Source organism: Choristoneura fumiferana, chromosome 20, assembly GCF_025370935.1.
Source record: "Choristoneura fumiferana chromosome 20, NRCan_CFum_1, whole genome shotgun sequence".
In the NCBI taxonomy this organism is placed as follows: domain Eukaryota; kingdom Metazoa; phylum Arthropoda; class Insecta; order Lepidoptera; family Tortricidae; genus Choristoneura; species Choristoneura fumiferana.
Genome location: NC_133491.1, coordinates 10380637 through 10402823, shown reverse-complemented (window position 1 = coordinate 10402823; position 22187 = coordinate 10380637). Strand labels below are relative to the sequence as shown.

Below are 22187 nucleotides of genomic sequence, written 5' to 3'. Positions count from 1 at the left end.
ACCCTACTATACTATACCCTCTGTAATCCTAACTTTTTTTAACAGACGTACCTAGTACTTAAGACCTGACGTGGTTCACCAGCTTTGTTATTTTGGATCCTATTTCAAAATTCTTAAAAATATTTATTCAATGAACAGTTTTTTACTTTAATAAGTACATTCGGCCGTTATTCTTATAGTGTTAATTGGTCCTTTATAAAGTACACGAGGGCTCACGAAGACAGGATAGATAAATCGACAGTTCACTGTATGAGTTAAATACAAATACGTAATAAAAGTTACAAATCCTTCTCGTCAGTTCACGTACAAAAACCATTTATCTTCTAGAACGTATTATCTTTTAAAATATATTATTATTATTTATATGTATGTATATAAGATAAGGTCGCAATAGAGAGTCGTATACTTTCCCTATCTGCCACAAGGAACCCTTCGCGTCAGACTAGCACTTGGTACGTTGCTTTTATTAATTGTTAACGCAGAAAAAAATAACATTGAATAAATAAATCAAATGAAATTACTGAACTTAAATTTATTTTCACAGAATTTAACATCAGCCAATAGCAACTCTCGGTTCTTTGGTGTCAACGCAGCTTTTTAAATTCACTGCATTGCACGTAAATATATATAGGTAAGTGCCAACCGAAATATCTAAAGTTGGTAAGTAGGTACCTAAATATTTATTTTTTGTAAGTTTCTATGCATGCTAAGTACATGCTTAAGACCCGAGTTCACATATTTAATATTCTTTTGGCAAGTCACCCGAAAACGGTAGGCAAGTTGAAACAAAAACCTCTCGTGTTTGTTCAAGGTTTTAATAATCAATAACGACGATTACCAGCTTAGTAATTAAAGTATAAGCTTTTCTAATAGCAGATTCTTACAGATTTGCAGCAATTACGTATATGTGTATATGTACATTGGCGCAAAAAGTGGGATGGAGAAATATTTGTTATAATTGTCCAAAAATCTAAAAATGAGAAAATTAAAAAAAAGTGGAATAAAATTATGCCCTTGTTCTACCGAAGGTACCTACGATATATTATTTATTTGCCAAAAAAAAAATTACAGCAGCATTACAGTAAAACCAATGCGCTGTAAAATTCAAATTATACTTACGATAAAAAACATTAAAAACAAAAAAAAGCCTTATTTTAGCGTAAAATGCAAGCATGCGGATGGATGGCTGCTCTTAATTATATCATCGTAAATCTTCGCGTATTTTATAGAACACAAATCGATTATAATAATAACCTCCGAATATACCTACTATGTGAAAAAATTCTCAAAAAAAACAACATTAATTAACATTGAAATCACAAAAGTGGGATTAGTCTAAAGTTACGTGTGTCAGGACTAGAAGGATATAATGCATATTTAGTTTAAAATCATGACCAGCCAAGCATCACAACATCAATCTAAATATTTTCTTAAAGAACCTAACCATTGTAGTCTCACGTGAGGTTGCGTGAAGTTGCGCGCGCGTCGCTTTGTGGGCAGCGATCAGCGGTGAGTCAACACTTGTATCGATTGCTTACGGAGATGCACCTTTTGTTCGGAACGCAATCTTTGTAGTAATTAGACGGTAATTTCTTTGTTTTGGTCGGTGTTGGCTAATCCGGCAACATGTTTCTGTATTGGTGCCACTGCGTTGGGCTTGAACTGTATATGAAAGCGTAGGACGCAACAGTTAAAGCTATATTGTTAGGGTTCCGTAAGTTCATAAGTCAAAAGAGAAAACTTGGTGGATCACTTTGTTGTCAGTCTGTCAAGACCCTTTTTTCAGCAACGCTTGGAGGCACGAGTATCAAGCTGAAATTAAAACAGATACTCATGATGGGTGAATATTCGAGTGTAGCAACCGGTCGGTTAAACGTCATTACCATCACTTTTTTATTTTTTATTTTTTATGGTATAGGGGGCAAACGAGCAGGCGGATCGCCTGATGGTAAGCGTTTACCGTCGCCCATGGACACCTGCAACACCAGAAGAGTCACAAGTGCGTTGCCGGCCTTTAAGGTAGGAGTACGCTCTTTTCTTGAAAACTTGAAGGTCATAGCGGTCCGGGAATACCGCAGGCGATAGCTCATTCCAGAGTTTTGCTGATCACACGTTATTAGCACAACCCAAGGACAAGTTGCAAAAATTTGATCACTTTAGATTTGGGATCGATATTGTCTTTAGTTTTGACAAAAAAATAACCACGAGCACATCTCTTTCAACAGTAATTGCCGAAACGGTAATGACGAAAAAACGCTGAATATTTACCCAGCACAGAAAAATCGAACTTCTAATAAGTACCTAACGCAATCAAAGATACGAGCATTAAAAAAGGTGTTTCCATACAAATTGCCGTAACCGAATATCCTATGGTACGGTATAGGTCGGTTACCCTAGAAACTTGAAACTTGGTATAAAATATCTCTTATTTTTTTTTATTTCTGGCAGTATGTCAGTAATAACTTTAAATGCCCCCACATCACAGAATAATAATAATTGCGTGCATTTTACTCAGGAGCGCTCTGCTAACACTGGATATCCATAGATACCAACAAATTTGTACGGAACCCTCGGTGCGCGAGCCCGACTCGCATTTGGCTGTAAGCACTTAGTTATACTGATTTTGAATATCATATTTATACATTTATAATGTAATGAAATGAGGCAAGATTATGTAGTGGTAGGAGATGTTGGTGTTTCCTACCTACCTACCTACCGTAATTAGTGAAATCCCAAGACGCGTTTACATACACAAAAAAGAATTTGTACTCATTATTTTGCACAGTACGAAAAAGGTCCTAATGAACGTGAGTGACGTTTGCCTGAGATCATTGTTCAGCTTTAAAATATAAGTATGTAATTTAATTTCAAAATACCTACAAACAAAACAAAAACCACGAATAAAAGGTAGGTACAAACAGCACCGTGAATTTTGTAAGATACATTACATACATAGCCACGTTAGTTTCGTTTTTTGCCACATTCACTCTTAAGATCTTTGTCGCCACTGGCGCTCGTGCGTGCAGTTTTACGTGTAGGTAGTCTAACAAGCAAGATATCACTAATAAATGGAAAACCCCCGATTTCAAAGTTCAATATCTCAATCAATAAAATATTAAATTAAAAAAATCAAAAACCCGACTGCCAAAACTAAAAGGAAGAAAATAAGCCTAGTGGTCTAGAACTCAGTTAAGTAGCTAATTTAAAGTTCAACAGTCGGGACCCATTACTAAGAGTTTTTGAGCGTCACGATTTAAATGGGTCCCGACTGTTGAACTTTAAATTAGCTACTTAACAGAGTTCTAGACCACTAGGCTTATTTTCTTCCTTTTAGTTTTGGCAGTCGGGTTGTCGGGTTTTTTTTTTTTTTTTTAATTTAATGTTTTATTTTACACTTTTTTGATATTTATGTAAAAACGGTAGATTAAAAGTATTATAGTCCATATATATTTCAAATGGGCTAATTATTAGCTTTCATTTGATACCCATATTGTTACAATAAAAATATTTATTTCATTCCTCCGCCATATTGAAATGTTATATACTTAGCATAATGTCACTCCGACAGTTATGACGAATCCAATGATACCTCATATGACATATGTTAAAATCCGTCTAGCCGTTTAGGCTGCAGCGAGGACCAAAGAAATGGACATACATACGCTCGAAAAACATAACCCTCCTTCGAGCAGTCGGGTAATAAAAACGGCTGAACTCTCAGCAGTTTACTTATGCATTGCTGTGCTCTTGTCAATATGATGCAATATTTCACGATCGCAACCAACGTTTCCGTAGTGTAGTGGTTATCACGTGTGCTTCACACGCACAAGGCCCCCGGTTCGATCCCGGGCGGAAACAGTTGCTTTTTCTTTTTTTATTTTGGTAAATAATTGATACGTTTTTTAGTTATGTACTTTAAACAACGATACGGCCTGAATTCAGTTCAAAAGCAGAAAAATATACTTACTTATTTTGATTTTATAGAATCGCTTTGGATCGAACCCGCGATGCGATAGATAGATAACTTTGAAAAGTCAAGCAGTAGTGTAGCCAGCTATTAGTTATACAGAACGATCGGTTGGTCAGTATAGGTACTTTAGATCTATGCTAAAATCTTCAAGGCAAATGTATACTCGCAGTTAAAGGAAATGGTATAAACGTTTCTAACGATAATGACGCGGAAGAACGTTGACAATGTGGAGTACCAAACAAGAGCTGGAAAAGGCAGGTAATTAAAGTTAGAAAGTGTACCAACTGGTAGAGCACGGGATCGGATAATTTCTAAATTGACCACTGCGACGCGGAAGGTTGCTGAACTGTAGCCGACTAATTGTTTTGCCGCCATTTTATAAGTCAACACATTTTTTTTATTAATTTTTGACCAAGTGTCTCCGTTTCAGCTTAGGCAAAAATGCTTTTGTTGATTGTCGAGAAATTTTGCTCGCTAGTACTCAAGTTCAATAGCTATTTAAATCATTTTGAAACACGAGGTCTATAGCTCACATAGACATAAGTTTTATTCGTAAAAGGCAAAGGTTCTTAGGCCATACTATCATAGCAATGTTTAAATCGGAATATCTAGGGCAGGCAAGGTGAAATAAAACGGGTCATAGGTAAGCGATTTACATTCAAGTAGCATCAGCTACACTTACCTACATAATAAATAAGTTTTTGTGTCTTGTCCCATATAATGTAAAGCACATAATTTAATAGGTGGGGAAGTAAATTGTTGTAACAATAGAGTATTCATCTCGCTCAGACAAATGTCATGCTATTCAAGAAACTTAACTTCGCTGTGATATTACTTAATTTCTCAAATTACTTTTACTTTCGCGTCATTAAATTCATACAAATAAGGCAATTGTAAATCATTAACGGATTTTAATCGGACGCCATTCGTGGACACGACGCGGACAACGAAACGATCATCCAGACGTCGCGACGCGTCGAAATAATGAACTACCTACTTAAAAACCTATATTTAACAAACAAATAAAATTTCAATCTGAATTTGAATTTGAAAAAATCCGGCCAAGTGCGACTTGGACTCGTACACCGAGGGTTCCCTACCATTTTTTTATTAGATGTGTCGAAATAGACGCCGGCCGTATCCATGAATATCCAGTATTAGAGCCATATATTTCTCTATAGGTACTTATACTCTTTGATTAGAGCTCTACATCTAAACAAAATGTCTGTCAAAAAAGAAGTCTGGAGTCATTTTAGCCGAAATTAAAGAAATTATGGAATTTCAACGAAAAAATCGAATTTATCGATATATGGAATAAAGCTAATAATGAACATTATAACCAAATTTTAAGTTCATAGGATAATGGGAAGCTAAAAAATTCTACGGAACTAAATTTTATATAAAAAAGCTGAATTTGGTGGAATTACGTTTCCAATATTTTTTAAAACATGAAATACGGTATTTATTTATATAACGAGCTCTAACACATTCGATGAGGTAGGTAATTTTTTTGCTTCTGGTACGGAAGCCTAAAGACCACGGACCACTACTAATTGATTAGGCATTAAGATGTGTTACCCGTAAATACATGTATTAGGAAATATTCATAGAACAGTGAACCTTCGTCCAGGATATCCACAATATCACGGCTCTACATTTTTGATGTGTTATTTTATAACGTTCGTAACACCACTTTGCTTCATCGCCTTCCGGTTACGCAAGTTGCACGTACCTAAGGTGCTCCATCAAAACACGACAGGGGTTATACCTGGAACTAGCTTACTCGTAATAAAGCTAGTTTGGTTTTTCAGGACTGTAGTGTATGTAGGTCAGTGTGTAATGGCCTAATACATACAGTGAGGTTTTATACCTGTCTCGGGCACATATGACGCGCAGAGTCGAAGAAAAGACGCGTGCGTGTGTGTGGGCGAGCCAGGGTGAAATAATTATACTATAAGGGCCATTCAGATAAAGTTTATGATTGGCAGTAGTTGTTTGTTGCTATCTCTAGAGGGACCGGTTGCCATAAAACAAATAGGTAAAGTTTATGTCGATGATGTGGCAACGGGTCTATAAAATTTTACAGGTTGGAATCACCGTTCTTATGCAGTATTAAACTAAATACTGGCGCGATATCGCGAATTTCTCGCCTATCCTTCATAGGCGTATATAGAGGGGAGGGGGGGCGGGTGCCCACCCCAGTATAGTCTAGTGCCCCCCCTCCCCCCGATATATTGGGCGACTGGAGCTCTATGGGGGTGGCCTATGTCCAACAGTGGACGTCTTACGACTCAGATGATGATGATGGCTTTTTTTTATTTATTTTAAGGTAGTACGCAGAACAAAACCCGAATTAAAATCATAAAATTTGTACATAATTTAGTGGAAAAGAGAACTTTAATATTAGCTCAAGTTTAACACTTAACGAACTTTTATTTTACCTTGTCGTTTCCCTAATTCCTACAGTTCACGATGTCATGTCATTCGTAACTTCCTGATAGTTACTGCAAACGAGCTATGCGCCGGGGGATTATCGGTCATCGACCGCGGCCTAAGCTCGTTTGTATGACGAAATTATGGCGTCCTGTAAAACATCCTGTTAATCCTGTAACTGAAATAACTATAGAATCTGTAGTTATATCTAAAGTATAGATACATTCCGCAATTATTGTATAAGAAGAACTGTGACCTACTTTCAAAGACTTTTGTGTAATCTCATTAATGTTATGTTGGTGTCACCCTATTGCTTACCTTGGAAAAATTTCTCTATTTGTGTAAAACTTTAATGACAAGCATATGACAACTAATATCAATGGTAGAGAAAATAAAACAGTTCATTTTTATTCACTGTGCTAATGACAAAATGACAATAGCATCTGCTCATTCCTATTGAATTACACATAGCTCCAAGTCATTCTTACTGAATGGCAATTTAATTAGAGATTTCCATCCTTGCAGTCCTAGGACTGAATTCCCTAAATGTAGTGTACCTTAAAACAAAATTCATAATAACATATTTATGTATTTATCTATGTGTATTGTAAATAAAGTTGAAACTTGTGAAAGAAGGAAAAGGGGAATTGCAAAAGTTTAAAACATGGTTGTGAGCTATATGTCATAAACATGTTACACAGAAAATAGCTATAGTTAAAGTTAAAGTTACCTTAACCACTAACCATAACAATATAACGTCCCATGCGACGAAAAAGGTTATATGATAATAAATGACTAAATTGATTTTATTGTTTTGTTTTATTAAGCTATTCTCCAGCTTCATTTCTGTATATCAATTATTTCTCAAATCCAAGTACTTTTTGAGATTTCAACCTAAAAAAGTTCCATGTGATATGAGCTCGACGTAGAAAGTTATACATCTCGATAGAACTTTACACGCCGGTCGCCTCGCCCCGCGGAGGGGCGCGTGCGGGGTTCTATCGTCAGTCGTCACCGGTCTTCGCGGGAGATGACACGCTTTATTACTTTATGTTATTTTGGCACGTTTTCTTTGGTGTGGGTTTCTTTATAATTTTATGTTAATTTTGTGGGGCTTGAATTTAACTCCTAATAAAACGAATCGTCGCTCGAGACGACTTATAAACTTGGCACTAGACCAACGAATCAACGAAGTACAAGTGAAATTAATGATTTAATTACAAATGGTCCAACAGAGGATAGTCATCATGGTTCAGAAAGACGTAATTAGCTATTTCTTCTATTTAAAAAATAATAGTGAGTGTGTTTTTATGTTTTTACGTTTTAAGTGCTACTGCCGTTAGATTCCGGAGTAAAAGGTAGCATATTACCTCTTAGAACTTTATTTATAGTAAATCAATATAAACCGGAAAAAAATATGCGTAACGTATTATGATCATAGCAATAAAAGTTTTATATACATTTCACGATCAGAAAAAGTTTTAATAAGCACGATGTATATAGTTATGTACCATTAATCGATGGAAACTAGATAGAATTTCAGAGTTGTAAGAGCACTTGTAACCATTTACGCCGGAACAGACACGCGTTGTCGAGTTCACTTGTGCATATGTCACCTTCTTCTACGGAACTCATTTAAGTTAACACCGTTTACGTCTCAAATTTTATTTTCTATTTATTTTTATGGAATAAAATATCATACATACATACATATACGTAACGCTTTATTCCCTGTATGGTAGGAAAAGACAATAGAGCGCCATACGCTTCTATTCTGACATAGTTCTCTCGCTTCATTCACATTCATCACTCCTCATACATGCTCGACGCTTTCGGGTACTTCTAACCTATATAGCCTCTCTTCAATGTGCCGCCGATCTGGTCGGTGTACGTTTTACGAGGATAATATAATAAACTAATGCCCCAGTCATATCTTCTGCAAATGTAGAAACATCACACAGTACGGAATCATGTTTGTATGTATGTAAACTCTTTATTGCACATAAAAATAAAAATACAAATACACAGAGGGGAGAAAAAAGGCGAGCTATTGATCTAGAGCGTGATGCGATGTAAAATCTAGGTAAAGAAAGTAGTGTCACCGTTCAACCCGTCACTTTCTGTAGGCACATCGCCAATATTGGAACCATCGCCTACAAAGGAACTGACGCCTATAAATGAAATTTCTGATACCGAAACGGTTACTCTAACTCTAATTATGTCGCAAGTATCGTCTCGAACGCAGGCTCGATGACTTCCAGCCACCTGAACAAGCCGGGTTCCAAAAAGGCTTATAGTACCGTAGACCGCATACATACGCTGCGGCAAGTCATACAGAATACCGAAGAGTATAACTTGCCACTATGTCTAGCGTTTGTGGATTACGAGAAAGCCTTTAATTCGGTCGAAACGTGAGCGGTGCTTGAGTTTCTCCAGCGATACCGTTGACTATTGGTATATCGAAGTGTTAAAGTGTTTGTATAACAACGCCACTATGTCGGTCCGAGTACACGAACAGAATTCGAATGCGATTCCTTTGAAAACAGGCGTAAGATACGTAGATGTCATATCTCTGAAACTGTTTACTGCCGCTTTCGAAGACGCCTTCAAGCTTCTGGAATGGAAAGGACTAGGCATCTCATCGGCGAATACATCACTCACCTTCGGTTTGCCGACGATATTGTAGTTATGGCAAAGTCGATGGAAGAACTCAGTACGCTACTCGAAAACCTCAATCGAGTGTCAAGAACAGGTGCCTACTCCTATTTTGGTTGAGAATTCGGTTCTTGAAGTTGTTGACGCATATGTATACATAGGAAAAACCGTCAAATTAGGTAAGTTCATCTTCGAGAAGATTGACCAATCGTCGAATCCAACACAGATGGGCACCGTTTGGAAAACTCAGCAATGTCTTTTCGTTCAAAATTCTTCAGTGCCTTAAGACGAAAGTCTTTTTAAACCAATGTGTGTTGCCAGTGATGACAGTACATATGGATCGGAGACGTGGTGCTTCACTATAGCCCTTATAAATAGGCTCCGAGTTGCTCAGCGAGCTATGGAGAGAGCTATGCTCGGGATTTCTCTACGAGATCGAATTAGAAATGAGGAGATATGTAGAAGAACAAGGGTCACCATTATCGACATGGCCAAACAAATTAGCTCGTTGAAGTCGTGGTAATAGGCAGGCCATTATAGGATGGAGAACGTATGGCTGTTGGGGCCGAAAAGTTCCAACGAGATGGAAGGATGACCTAGTTAAAGCGCGGGTTCGCGTGGATGCAACTAGAGGGCTATGGGGAGGCCTATGTCCAAGAGTGGACATCCTGCGGATGTGATGATCACGATGATGATGAAATACATTACTTTTAAAACTTTTTATATAATTTTCATGTGCAATCATAACAAACAAGCACAAGGAACAAGTGTCATATTGTGAGTACCTAATGGGCAATGTCGTTTGTAATAAGCATTAATTATTATTTATTTCGTCATTGCGAATAATCATGTACAGTCGAGTTCATAAACATGTGAGCAAAAATTTGATAAAAAATATCTGAACATGACTCTATTGCTAACGGCGTAGAAGATAGATAGATAGATAGTCACATGTTGTTGAAAAAATTATCAAAATATCCGAGGAATAAAGTTTCATATGCCTATAGACCTCGGTTCACAAAGTCAAACTCCGACAAAGATAGTTCTATATTCTCTTAACACCGAATTTTTGGCTGTGCGTTCCCACGAAAACAGTTACATATTACTTTAAGACCCAGAATTCCTTGAAAGCCTTAACATTTAAAAAAGATTGCTACTAAAAAGTAATCCTGACAACTCTAGTAAAAACTATACTTAATTGCATTGACGAATTCCTATTACTTACAAAGCTATAATCAAATTAAACTAAGCGAAAATTCAAATGCCCCTAGTGAAAAGTAACAATTTTGCAGAAGTGACTTTATTCGTCGGATGGGACGATAAGCTTCTACAAGTAATGTTCATTATATTCTAGAGCACACTGTAAGGAGGCCTGCTAAACTAAGTATACTAGCCATAGGTAAATCATGAGTTCTAGAATTAGCATTTGAGACCTATCAATTGGTGTCAAGTGTCCCATGGTATTCATTATTTATTTATTTTATTTGCTATAACAAATGTATATTTTAGCGGAGAAGAAAGATTTAGTGCTCTTAGTTCATTGAAACAATTTATTAACCTCAACTTTTGATCAAATCCAAATCTTTTTGTGATATTTTTTCTACTTAGTATTAAACATATTATATAAGGACTGTTTCTATTATTTTGCAGAAAAAGGATCAATAATTTGAATTCTATATTGGAACTTGGAGACAGAGGTACAGGATAGTTTTAATGAGGGTTTTCTGACTGGTGTAGCTTAGAAGAAGTTAGAGTAGACGGCAGAGAAGTAAAATCTAAAATCATATGTCCCTCTCACTTGTTTGAGACAAATGTGAGCAAGGGAGCAATATGATTTTGTGTACTTACTTTCTTACTGTTTACTATAATCACTATAATATTGTGAGGTCTGTTTGTTATTTCTATCACATTCGGGATTGGTTTATATTATAACTAAATTATCATCATCATCATCCCGGCCTATATAAGTCCCACTACTGGGCACAGGCCTTCTCTCAGAATGAGAGGGCTTGGGCAGTAGTTCCTACATGGGCCCAGTGCGGATTGGAAACTTATAACTAAATAAGCCAATCTAAAGTGAGACTGTATTATAAAACGGCCCTTACATCAATGGTGCCATCTTCTCAGAATATTTACTTTATCAAAAAAACTTCATTAATTAGATATAAGTTATATGTATTGGATTTATAGACCATGATTAACATACATTCAATTAGAGTTAGGTAGGTATTCACATCTCAGCAAATATAATATTATATGTGAAAACAGGAAGGATGGATGAGTAGAATAGAGATGTTGAGGTGAAGTTCAATCTAATAGACAATCCACAACCACTTAATGTTACTAGTAAATAGACACAACTTCTCAATGTCTTTATCCGTATTATACAAATATGTATATTAATATTAGCAACTAACATTATATAAAAATGAGAAACTGGAATATCCCATTATAAAAAAGGCTTTGTGCACTGTTGAAGTTAAGCATGCAATTATCTAGTCTACAATAAAGAGTTTACATACATACATACTGTTTTTTTTTTTCAAGGCTTATGTATACTTGTAGACCAGTGATGGACAAAGTACGGCCCGCAGGCCAATTCCGGTCCGTGAAGGGATTTAATCAGGCCCACCAACGTTCCTTCAAAATGAATAGTACCTACCTATGGCCTGTGATAATTATTATTTTGATCATCCTACAATATTACATTTAATTATTTGGCAAAAACATAAAAAAGTATGAAATAGAATGGTGTAATCCTATATCTGTAATTTTATCTGTATCTTTCTGGCCAAGAAAGTTAGTCCACCACTGTTGTAGACCATAGTCATTTGAGGACTCTTGGGCAAAAGAGCCACACTTTCATGGAATTAGACACAGATGTAATTTTTTTAAGCTGTCTCAAAGCAAAATCAACCTCTGCAATGTGTTTCAGATTTACTAGTAACATCTTAGGGTTAGTCTATTAGTCTTCTTAGGCAGAAGGGTTCTTGGCAGGATAGCAGGATGCTGGAAGGAATAAGTAGGTTAGTTGCAAAATATAATCATACATTTATATTTAGGTGAGTAACTATATAACTTGCTTTTTTTAATAGAACAACAAAATTGGTAGCAGGGTTGAAAATTATCATGACAATTTTGTTCATTGATAATCAGGAATGGAAATGCAGGAATATAAATTATTAACATTGATAATAAAATTATCAATCCATTATTAACACTGACAACATGATTGGTAGTAGAGTAGTATCTAAAGAAAAATATGGTTCCAGAAAAATAAAAGAACTATCTAATAAGAACTTGGACAAATTTCTTTAGATGAATAATTTATTTCCTTTTAAGGTGTCTCTGACAACTAAGAAAGACTTAAGTTCTCTATAGTGACTTGTGTAATGTTAAGTAACCTAAGTTACCTACCACAACTAATGAATCAATTGCAAGATGCAAATACAGTAAGTGCAAGTTACAGAACAAAATGGATAAAACAAATTTACTTCTTTAATTTTAACTATACTTAAAAGGCATCAACATACGGTGATCACGTACTGGCCGATAATAGTGACGCATAATCAATAAATCAAGGATAAAACTGCAGTTGCAAATTTATGACACGAACAGTACTATTTACACTACGTGTAAATGTTGCAAAACATGATCAGTTTTAAGAAAAAACTTTCATTTATATGTGCTAAAGAATGGTAATCTACAGTTGCAAATGTTAACTAGCTTTTTCCATGCAACAGCGTATTTAGTGCATAAACAATTACTTACCCGGCGACAAATAAAACGATTGTAACTTCGGATCCAACTTACGAACACAAAACTTGAGCTGAGCACTTCACAAGTCACTTGCGGAAACTTAGTTACACCGTTCTTTCGATAACTTAATGGATTTTCTTGTATTGCTATCGGAATACTGTATCAAAAGTGCAACCAAGTGCATCGAGTGAACTTCCTTTACTATACGACGTACGTCACTCACGCAAAGCAAGAAGAACAAACTTGCAACATGCATGCAATACAGTGCACGCAAAGCAAGCAACGGGTCGAACCAAACGAAAATTTACTTGAATTGTAGTGCCATCTATGGAAAAACTTGGAAGCTATCTGACGTTTAATTTTGCGTTTAGTTATACATAGTGAGGTCGGCATAAGTAGAAAAGGTTTTCATTAAGAAATTGCTACAGACTTGAAATACTATTATATTTGAAATATGTACAAATTGCATAGAAACTCGTTTACTTTTATTAAAGAGTAGAATTTTTGAATTGAAATATTTATTATTTTATTATTTTACTCCTAAGAACCTGTTTACATAATACCAGTAAAATCATTCCAGTAGCATGACACTGCGGTTCCCGGTCGATCTCGTGTAATTCATTAGGATTGTGCCCCCGTAATGTATCACTACTGGAACGATTTTATTGGATTAATGTAAACAGCAGGGCTACTACGAAACTCGAAATTCGTGTCGTGCGGTCCTTCTGACACTTATACTATTTAATACGAGAGCGAGAGGGACGGTACGATACGAACTTCGAGTTTCGTAATAGCCCTGCAAATTCTAAAGCATTGATCATCGGTCACTAAATACCAAAAACAAAACGCGTGGCTGGAATTGCCAGCATAATAAACAAAAAGAGAGCCAATAAATGTACCCATCCCTCTTATGCTGCGTTTCCACCGATTATGTGCGAGGAATGTGTTTTTCATTAACCAACAGGAACGCTTCATTTACCTCGCCTCGCACAGTAGTTTTATTTGGAGAACAAACAGAAATAGATGTACATCTCTATAATATTCTAGTGGAAACAGCTGAGCAGGTAGAGCGAGGCGAGGTAACAGGAAGCGTTTCTATTGGTTAATAAGCTTTTAAAAACACATTATTGTATACTATTGGTGGAAACGCAGCCTAATACGAAAGTAACCGTCTAGTTACCCTTTCAGCCGATTTAGATGAAATTTGGTACAGAAATAGTTTGAGATCCTTGGATGGAAATAGAACAGTTTTTACCCCATAAAGTCGCATAAGTACTGACGCAGGATAGCGATAAACGAATTATTCGCAGATGGAATATAGGAAAACAGTAAAAATAATTTTAACGTTTTTTAATTGTATTTAAATCTATAAACTAATATTGATACATAATATTTAACCAAGCTGCGGTTTCGGAGTGCTTAGTGTGCGTTTCCTATAAGTCTTCTTCCGCGTTATTTGTAGTTGATGCAACTGATTGTATACCTCTCCCCAGATTTCATTTTGATCTTCTTCAGGAATAGTTTTTCTGAAAATGATAGATTAGTATTTATAAATTTATTATTTTAAAATGATGTTTTTTTCTAGGTTTGTGTCGCCTCAGGGGCCTAAGACACTAGGTCCTTGCTTTTGTTTCCTTGTTTTTTTTTTAAGCATTTATAGTTACGTACCGGTACTGTTTCATCAAATCATATTTCTCCCAAGGTGTCTTTCTAAGTTCTCGTCTAACCCTATCCTTCTCTTTCAAGTGCTCTTCAATGTTGGACACACCTTTTAATTCCTGTCTTTCCCATCTTTCTAGCCATGGTCTTGGTTTTAATTTAACCTAGAAAAAAAAGGTGCCAGGGATATTTTAGTAGGTAGTACATTTTACACAGGTTGACAGGTAAAATGTAAGTTTGAAGGATTGTAGGCAAACTAGTTACATTTACCGCTTGGGACAAAAAACACATTTACAGCTTGCCTCATTCCTTACTAGTATTATAATTGCAAAAGTAAGCATAAACCGCTGTACCATTCTAAGTGAAATTTGGTATGGAGATAGTTGGAGACCTGAGGAGGGCATAGCATATTCGATATCTCGGAAAATATCCCATGACGAAATTTGAAACAAATTCAACTAAAACAAAATTAGTTTGAAAAGTATATAGAATGATAATTATGTTTTATATTCATTATTACTACCTGCACCGGATTCAGAGGAACCGGTGTCCCTTCTGGGAGTATCTCTGGGTCCATATCCACAGGGAATGTGCTGTATTCCGGCAGCGCATCCCTCAAGTAGTACAACTTGTCATCCAACCTTTTTTCCAGCCGTAGCACTTGTATTCTTTGTATGGTTGGATCATAAAGCTCATATCGCACCTGGAAAATTAAAAACTGATGATGTTATGGAAACCAGATACAGTTTATAATAACATCGAAGGGACAGGAATAATGTTAACAGCAGTTTTAACATAAAGCTTTTTTTTCGGAAGAAACAATGCTGATTACAGGTTCATTAGACAGGCCTTTGCATCCAGAGATGTGGTTTCAGTAAAAGGGAGTGTAATATCTTTAGTTTAGCGTATTTGTCTAAGGCTCCCCATGAGGCTGGCACAGTACTAAAGCCACGTTAAAATGTAAGATTAAAAAAAAGACAGTTATCTATTTAGTATTTATTGGAATTACTTTTGTTATTTTAGAAAGTAATTTATTTAACTATGTAAAATCTAATTCTTCCATTCTTTCCAACATATCATACATAAAACTTAATATAAAGTTGTGGCTATACCCTACCAGGGTGCATAATATTGTAAGGCCTTATGTATTTGCCAAATAAATAAATACTTAATAAATTTTAGTTTTTACCTCAATGCCCTGATGGTCGATGACATTCCTCAAAATGAATTCTGCACGGAGTCCACAACCCTTCCTTTCAATGCAGATGCCCACAAACCGGTTGATTTTGCCCTGAGCATGAGGATCAGCGATAGTCACTGCTAGGATTGATCCTGTTAACAAAAATTGAAATTACATACACTTTATGTGCATCCAGAGAAGAGAAGATTGAGAATATTAATTATAAAAGGAAACTATACGTAGAATATTTTGTCTTAACAGAATAAATATAAGCTAAGAAATAACCAAAGCAGGAGCATAAATCTAGAAAACCAGTGCCGGTCTTTTCTACTGGGCATTCTAGGCACATGCCCTGGGCCCTGTGAACAAAAAGTCCCCTTGTGACTGCAGAAAAACCTTCTGAATATAGACTTTGGGTCCCATTGATTTGATCAATCGGGCTATAAAGTTGATGTTGCAACCCCATTATCCTGAAGTCTCAGAGCCCCCAACAGGTTAAACACGACCCTAAGATTAAACACTACCTATTATAAGCAGTATTGGTACAGCTATGTGATGAAAAATATTTTAGTATCATAAAGAACATACCAACATAGAACTCTGGAATATCAATCTGGTTCCTCCTCTTTAACATATCAGCTCTCTCAAGTTTTTCTCGAAGGCTGTTCCTCCATTTAGGGTTAGGATCGGGTAAAAACTCAGGGTAAACGTGACGGAACTCCAAGGCGGGATTACGGCTGCTAGACCTTCGCCCTGGCCTTTTTGGAGCCTCTTCTGCTGTTTCTTCAGCTTTCTCCGGCAAGCTAGAGAGAAAACGACAGTCTACGGACAAAAAACAATGTCACCTTTAAAAGTTTTGAACGAAATTAATTGTATTGGAAATAAATTATGCATGATAATAACCTCTCCGAGCAAACCATTTAGCCGCAGTAAATAAATCAGTAGTAGTCCGTCTAATGGCAAGAGCCATAATGGAAACAGATTTAAAAGAATTTGGAAACTATGATCTCGAATGTATCTTACAGAAAACAAATATATTTATTGGATTCCGCAAAATAGGGGAGCTATTTTGACAGTGACAGTAATTCTTTTTTCATGACAGATGACAGATACAGGTAAGATACAATTTAAACTACATGAGATACTTTAAAAACCGCTAAAAAAACTGAAGACGAAAACTTTGACATATAATTTTCTTTTTGCGCGATTGTTACCTAGGTATTATGTTCGTTAATAATTGAATTAATAATATTGTAAATCTATTTTAAAGCCGTAATGCCACGGCTACCACGATAGTCTTAATTTTTTGAATCCCGCAGCGAATCGATTAAAAGATAGTATAACTGAAGAAGTTAAAGTCTATGTTTTGTGAAAAAAACTTGAATGTCAATGTCAAAATTTGACAATTGACAACTGATTTCCTATCGATTTTGTTGAACGTTGCGTATTTTGTTGTGAATGTAAATAAAAAGTTATACGAAGCTTTCCCTTCAATTTTAAATACAAAAATGTCGTCAACAGTGCAGAAATGTAACGATGACAACATTCCCTTAGCTGATGACGACCCACAAGTGATTATAACGGATGATGTCGAAAACAATCATTTAGATCATGGTCGTTCGATGGACTCATTGCCTAGTTCGTACACTGGCGGTTCCTCTAGCCCTGGCCTGAATGGCCCGCAGAGTTTTGAGCCTGATTGTGCTCTGGATGAGCAGGAGGAGAAGGCTCGGTTGATCTCACAAGTATTGGAGTTACAAAACACTTTGGATGGTATGACACGCACTTTATTCTCTTGAAATAAATAAACTTATTTGTTTAGCTTAATGTCTGTTAGATTTCCTTAAATTATATGATTGGCTTGTAATGTAATGCCTTTTTTCTGAAATGTTGAGTTTCTGTTAATATTAAGAGCTTATTCTGATAGATTTGACAATACAAAAAGGTTTAAGTAGTTAATTTATTTAATTTAAGTTTTATTATTTCTATTTTCACAGACCTATCACAAAGAGTAGACTCAGTGAAGGAAGAAAATTTAAAGCTGCGCTCAGAAAATCAAGTTCTCGGCCAGTACATTGAGAATCTCATGTCTGCCTCCTCAGTATTTCAATCTACTACACCTAATGTACATAAGAAGTAAACCCAAGAGTCTAAATACTATAGTTTCTGTTCTCAAGAGATATGAGCATAAAAATTCAATCACTTTATCCAGAGCTCCACATTATTTATATATATCTTTGGTCAAGCTAACTTAAGCTTGCCATGCACTGCCTTTATCAAGTTTATGAGCAAGGAGCATGTAACACACTTACAAAGATATTAGCAAAGTCAGTATCTAAAAAATGTCTTTTAATACACTGTCCTCTGTTACCACTGTATTTTAGTTTGTCACTGGCAGTTATGTATTTCCATTCCAGTCCAACAAGTTTAATATGAAACAATGTTTTTTTTTTATTTGTGTTAACCATAGGGGAACATTTAACAGGTTATAATTATGAGGTTTATTTCTCCACAACTTGCACATACTATTTAAAAGATAATAGAGTAATCTATAATTATTATTATTTATTTTAACTGATATTTGCTATTGCAGAGACTATAATATGTAAATTACAAATAATGATATTTTGATCGAAGAAAAAGCAAATTTCCAACCTAAATTATATTAATAAATATTAACAATTTTCTTTTCATAAGTCTTAGGCAACCATTATGGCTTTAAATGTTGCCTTGTTTGGGCTTTGGTAAATGTTTTTTCTAGCATCTCTTATTTATATTTTAAATCAGGTCACCATCATTAAACTTACTGTTATTTTATAATCTGCACATAAAAGCTGAATAATACTAAAAAATATAATTAGGTAATATAATAATCCTAAGTGTAATTAAATGTATGCAATTCACAAGTCTTGAATGCAAAATAGCTTTATGTGGCAATCAAAATATTAATGTGTCTTTCTACCATAAATTGATAGAATTGATTATGGAAACTTACTCAAACATGTATAGTCAACCAAGAAATTCCTTAACCACCCTAAGGTTTAATGTCATTTGTAGTGCTTAACCTTTTTCGCCGCCACGTCACATACAAAAGACATCACCCATACGCCAAGCTTCTATATTGCAATGCCTTAGATCCTTAACACAAGTGTATGAAGGTTGCTTTTGAATTGAAGTAATGGATGTATATAGGTTGTTGGCGTGGAACCTGCGGTGCGTATATATGAGTTGTTAGTGTTTAAAAAGGTTAAAACTTCAAAGCCTATTTTCACTCACAGTCAATATGACAATTAGCCTTATTATGATTGGTTTTTTGGTGTCTTTTTGTATTTTTTATTTCAACTCCAAAATTGTTACTTTTACGGGTATCCCATGAAAACCATCAAGAAATTACAAACTGAGACATGGATGCACAGAAAACCAAAAAAAGAGACCAGCACTGGGAATCAAACCCAGGTCCTCAGCAATCCGTGCATCCATGTCTCAGTTTGTAATTTCCAAATTAGCCTTATTGTTTTATTTCTGAGGTAGAAACTGTCATTAAAATTGGCAAAGCACTTTCTTGGTTGACTATACTTTTTAAGCAAGTGTACTGTGTCTAGGGGAACAAGTTTGAAGCAGTCACTGAGCGCAGGAATGTAATACTACTTGCACAATTCTTCTTGTAGGTCTAAACTGGGCTTTAGACTATTTTAACGCTGATTACAAAAAGTATTAAATACTGTTGTGTGTGTGACAGACAATTAGTCATACAATTGTATGAGTAATTTCAGTGTCACAACAGAACTTAATTCAGTGCAACATTTTGTATGGTTAACAACGGGTTAAACTTTTTAAATTTCGGTATCTCTTCTAAATCAAGTTTTAATAAACCTTTAAAAAGTGTCAAACTGCATTTATTAACATTGCTTAACAGCTGTTAATTTTCGCATTAAAAGTATTCAAAATAATTAAAAATGTATTTGCAAAAGCATTTACAAAATTATCTCAATATATTCTTGTTTTAGTAGCTATAAATGTATATTTACGTTTGTTACGCTTATAAAGTTTTTAAGCGCATAGCTAGCTGTTTTATTTAATCTGGCCATGGAATGTCTTTAACCTGAGTGTTTATAAATAAGACTTATGATGCAAATTTAGAAATGAAGTTGATACTCATATAGTCATATACGTAAGCATTGTAGTAGGTATCTTATAACTAGCTTTACAATAAGTATAACTAGTCTCTTTGTGTTAATCTAATCGGCTGCTTTGTCGGTAACTCGTATTTTGCAAGTATCAAGATAATATACGATTCCTTACCTATAGTATTGCACATTAAATGACAAATCATCAGGTTCACTATCCTGGACTGGATGGCGCCGATGGACTGATTGACCACCACTGACGTACTTACATATATCGCGGAATAAAGACATAAGCCAGTTTCTGATTAGTAGAAAAGTCATCCGATTAATTATATATAATCGGTACGAACAATCAAGGGCATAAAATTAGCATATATGTACATAGTTAGCTATTAAGCTACCTATTTATATGCTACTTTTGCCCTGATTGTTCGTACCCGGCCGTATCGGCCCGTACATTGTTAAAGATAGCCCTAAAGGATGTCGAATCGTAAAGATATAGGTAGTGCCACCAGAGTTGAGGTCACGCACACAAGAACATGTCATGCATGTAATGACAACGAGATTTTGACATTCATTTAATTCATTCTTCTTTTATGCAATCTGTTCTTCATGTAGCTATGTGTGTAATCATTCACTTCAACTCTCGTGGCACTACCTATACTTAGAAGTCAGCTGAGAGCAACGTGCGAGTGACTCACACCTCACGCCACGCTCGTTTCCCGAAGTCAATGACTAGAGCTAGCTCACGAATAAATTCACGATTCCTGCAAAAAACTGAAGGCGCGGGCGCAGCATCGCGTTGCGTGGCGGCGACGTGATCGCGGCATGCGCGCCGTGCCGGTGACGTCATCGGCGGTTTCCTGCACCTTTTTACCTCCATTGTGTTTTCTACTTTGATACGAAAATGCATTTGTAGATAATTTTCAAGAGACTGACTGAACAATGACGATGCTAAAAGTTAAGTATATTTAAGTCTGGAAGTACCTTTTGAAAGTTTTGACTTTCCTTTGTGACTTTTAAATAGTTTAATTATCTACGGACGTATGATTTAATTGATCACCTAATAAATGCAATTTTGGTGACCTAATAAATAATATTCGTTCCTAAAATAGTAGATCTGTAACCTAAATTGAATCACTAAATAATATTAAAACTGTTACTTACCTAAATATTACTTAATTAAAAATGTACTTGGAAATAATATTGTTCATCAAAAAATTATATTGGTTTCCAAAATAATAAATGTGTCACTAAAACTGAATCACCAAATAATATAGAAATGACTACCTAAAAATTAATTATAATAACTGGAAAATAATATTGATCGTCAAATAATTGAACTGAAATTTGACGATATGACATATTTTATTATGTATTACAATGAATGAAATAATAATAATAATTATATGTTCTCACAAATTACACCAATTGACCCAACCCCAAACTAAGCAAAGCTTGTTCTGTGGGTGCTAAACAATGGATAGACATACAAGAACATATATATACTTAAATACATACAAACATCCAAGACAAGTACCTACTACAAACGTTCGTATTTATCGTACAAGAATTAGCAATAAATTTTCGGTACTGGCACTTCGCCGGCCGCTACAGTGGCACGCTTGCTTCGCTCGCTCGGCTCGCGCGCTGAGGGTCGCAGTTCTACCTAACAATCCCCGCTTCGCTCGTCGTCGTACCTAACCAAGACCTACCTTAGTTGAATTAGAAGCATCGAATTATGGAACTGATCTTTTTATTAGGTGACAAATCTATTATTTTAGGTACAAATGTATAATTGCTGGCCGTGACTTATTTTTAGAGGACAGATCTTATATTCAGGGTATAAAAAATATGGTCAATCTATTATTTAAGTAACATATTTACATTAATCTGATGATTCATACTTAGAGACAGTTTTGATTAATATGATGACATATTCTTAAGGATAGATCTTATAATTAGGGTAAGTATCGCAGTTTAGTGAAAAATCGAAGTTTAAGGGACAGAAAATATAGTTCCCATTATCTACCAACTTCGAAACTTTGCAACTTGAGGAAGACTAAGGTAAATACTGTTGTTAAATTTTCAGCGTTTCAGCGTTATATATCGTCGTCAGCAGAATTGTAGTGGTAGAATAGAATCTGTGGATAGAATAAACAGATTTTTTTATTTTAAAATATAAGTTGGTAACCGAGATTTGCTCGTATCGTAGTTGTTTTATATACGGTGAACAGCAGAGCCATCTGTTGTCAAGTAGCTATTATAATGTTTTTTTTTGTCGAAATCAGTGGTCTCGAGAAAGTGTCTATATTCCACGATTTTACAGCAAATTTCGTCTGTTTTGTGTGATTTTGACATCTATTATTTGTACTTACACACACAACATAAAGTTTTAGAATTT

General features: G+C 35.4%; 3 protein-coding genes and 1 non-coding gene across 4 annotated transcripts in view; 2 read left to right on the top strand and 2 right to left on the bottom strand.

The window, feature by feature from the left end:
• The window catches only part of klar (klarsicht), a 413798-nt gene extending 400688 nt beyond the window's left edge, over nt 1-13110 (bottom strand). Inside the window, exon 1 of the mRNA XM_074103166.1 lies at nt 12830-13110. The gene's annotated coding sequence lies outside the window, so the exon portion shown is untranslated. The remainder of the gene's footprint in view (nt 1-12829) is intronic.
• On the top strand, nt 3786-3858 carry TRNAV-CAC (transfer RNA valine (anticodon CAC)). The gene has a single exon. It is a non-coding gene; the product is annotated as a tRNA-Val (tRNA).
• Nucleotides 13111-14152: 1042 nt separating the features above from the next.
• Nucleotides 14153-16757, bottom strand: LOC141439008 (large ribosomal subunit protein bL19m-like). Its single transcript, XM_074103110.1, has 6 exons — nt 16560-16757; nt 16245-16478; nt 15666-15808; nt 15000-15179; nt 14486-14640; nt 14153-14343 (listed from the first exon to the last, which is right to left on the bottom strand). The coding sequence occupies exons 1-6, from the start codon at nt 16624-16626 to the stop codon at nt 14211-14213; spliced, it is 912 nt and encodes a 303-aa protein (XP_073959211.1). The 5' UTR covers nt 16627-16757; the 3' UTR covers nt 14153-14210.
• A 304-nt stretch (nt 16758-17061) lies between these two features.
• LOC141439022 (short coiled-coil protein homolog) lies at nt 17062-19717 on the top strand. The gene is made up of 2 exons (XM_074103132.1): nt 17062-17429; nt 17654-19717. Exons 1-2 carry the CDS (start codon nt 17165-17167, stop codon nt 17794-17796), a joined length of 408 nt encoding a protein of 135 aa, XP_073959233.1. The 5' UTR covers nt 17062-17164; the 3' UTR covers nt 17797-19717.
• The last annotated feature ends 2470 nt before the right edge of the window (nt 19718-22187 follow it).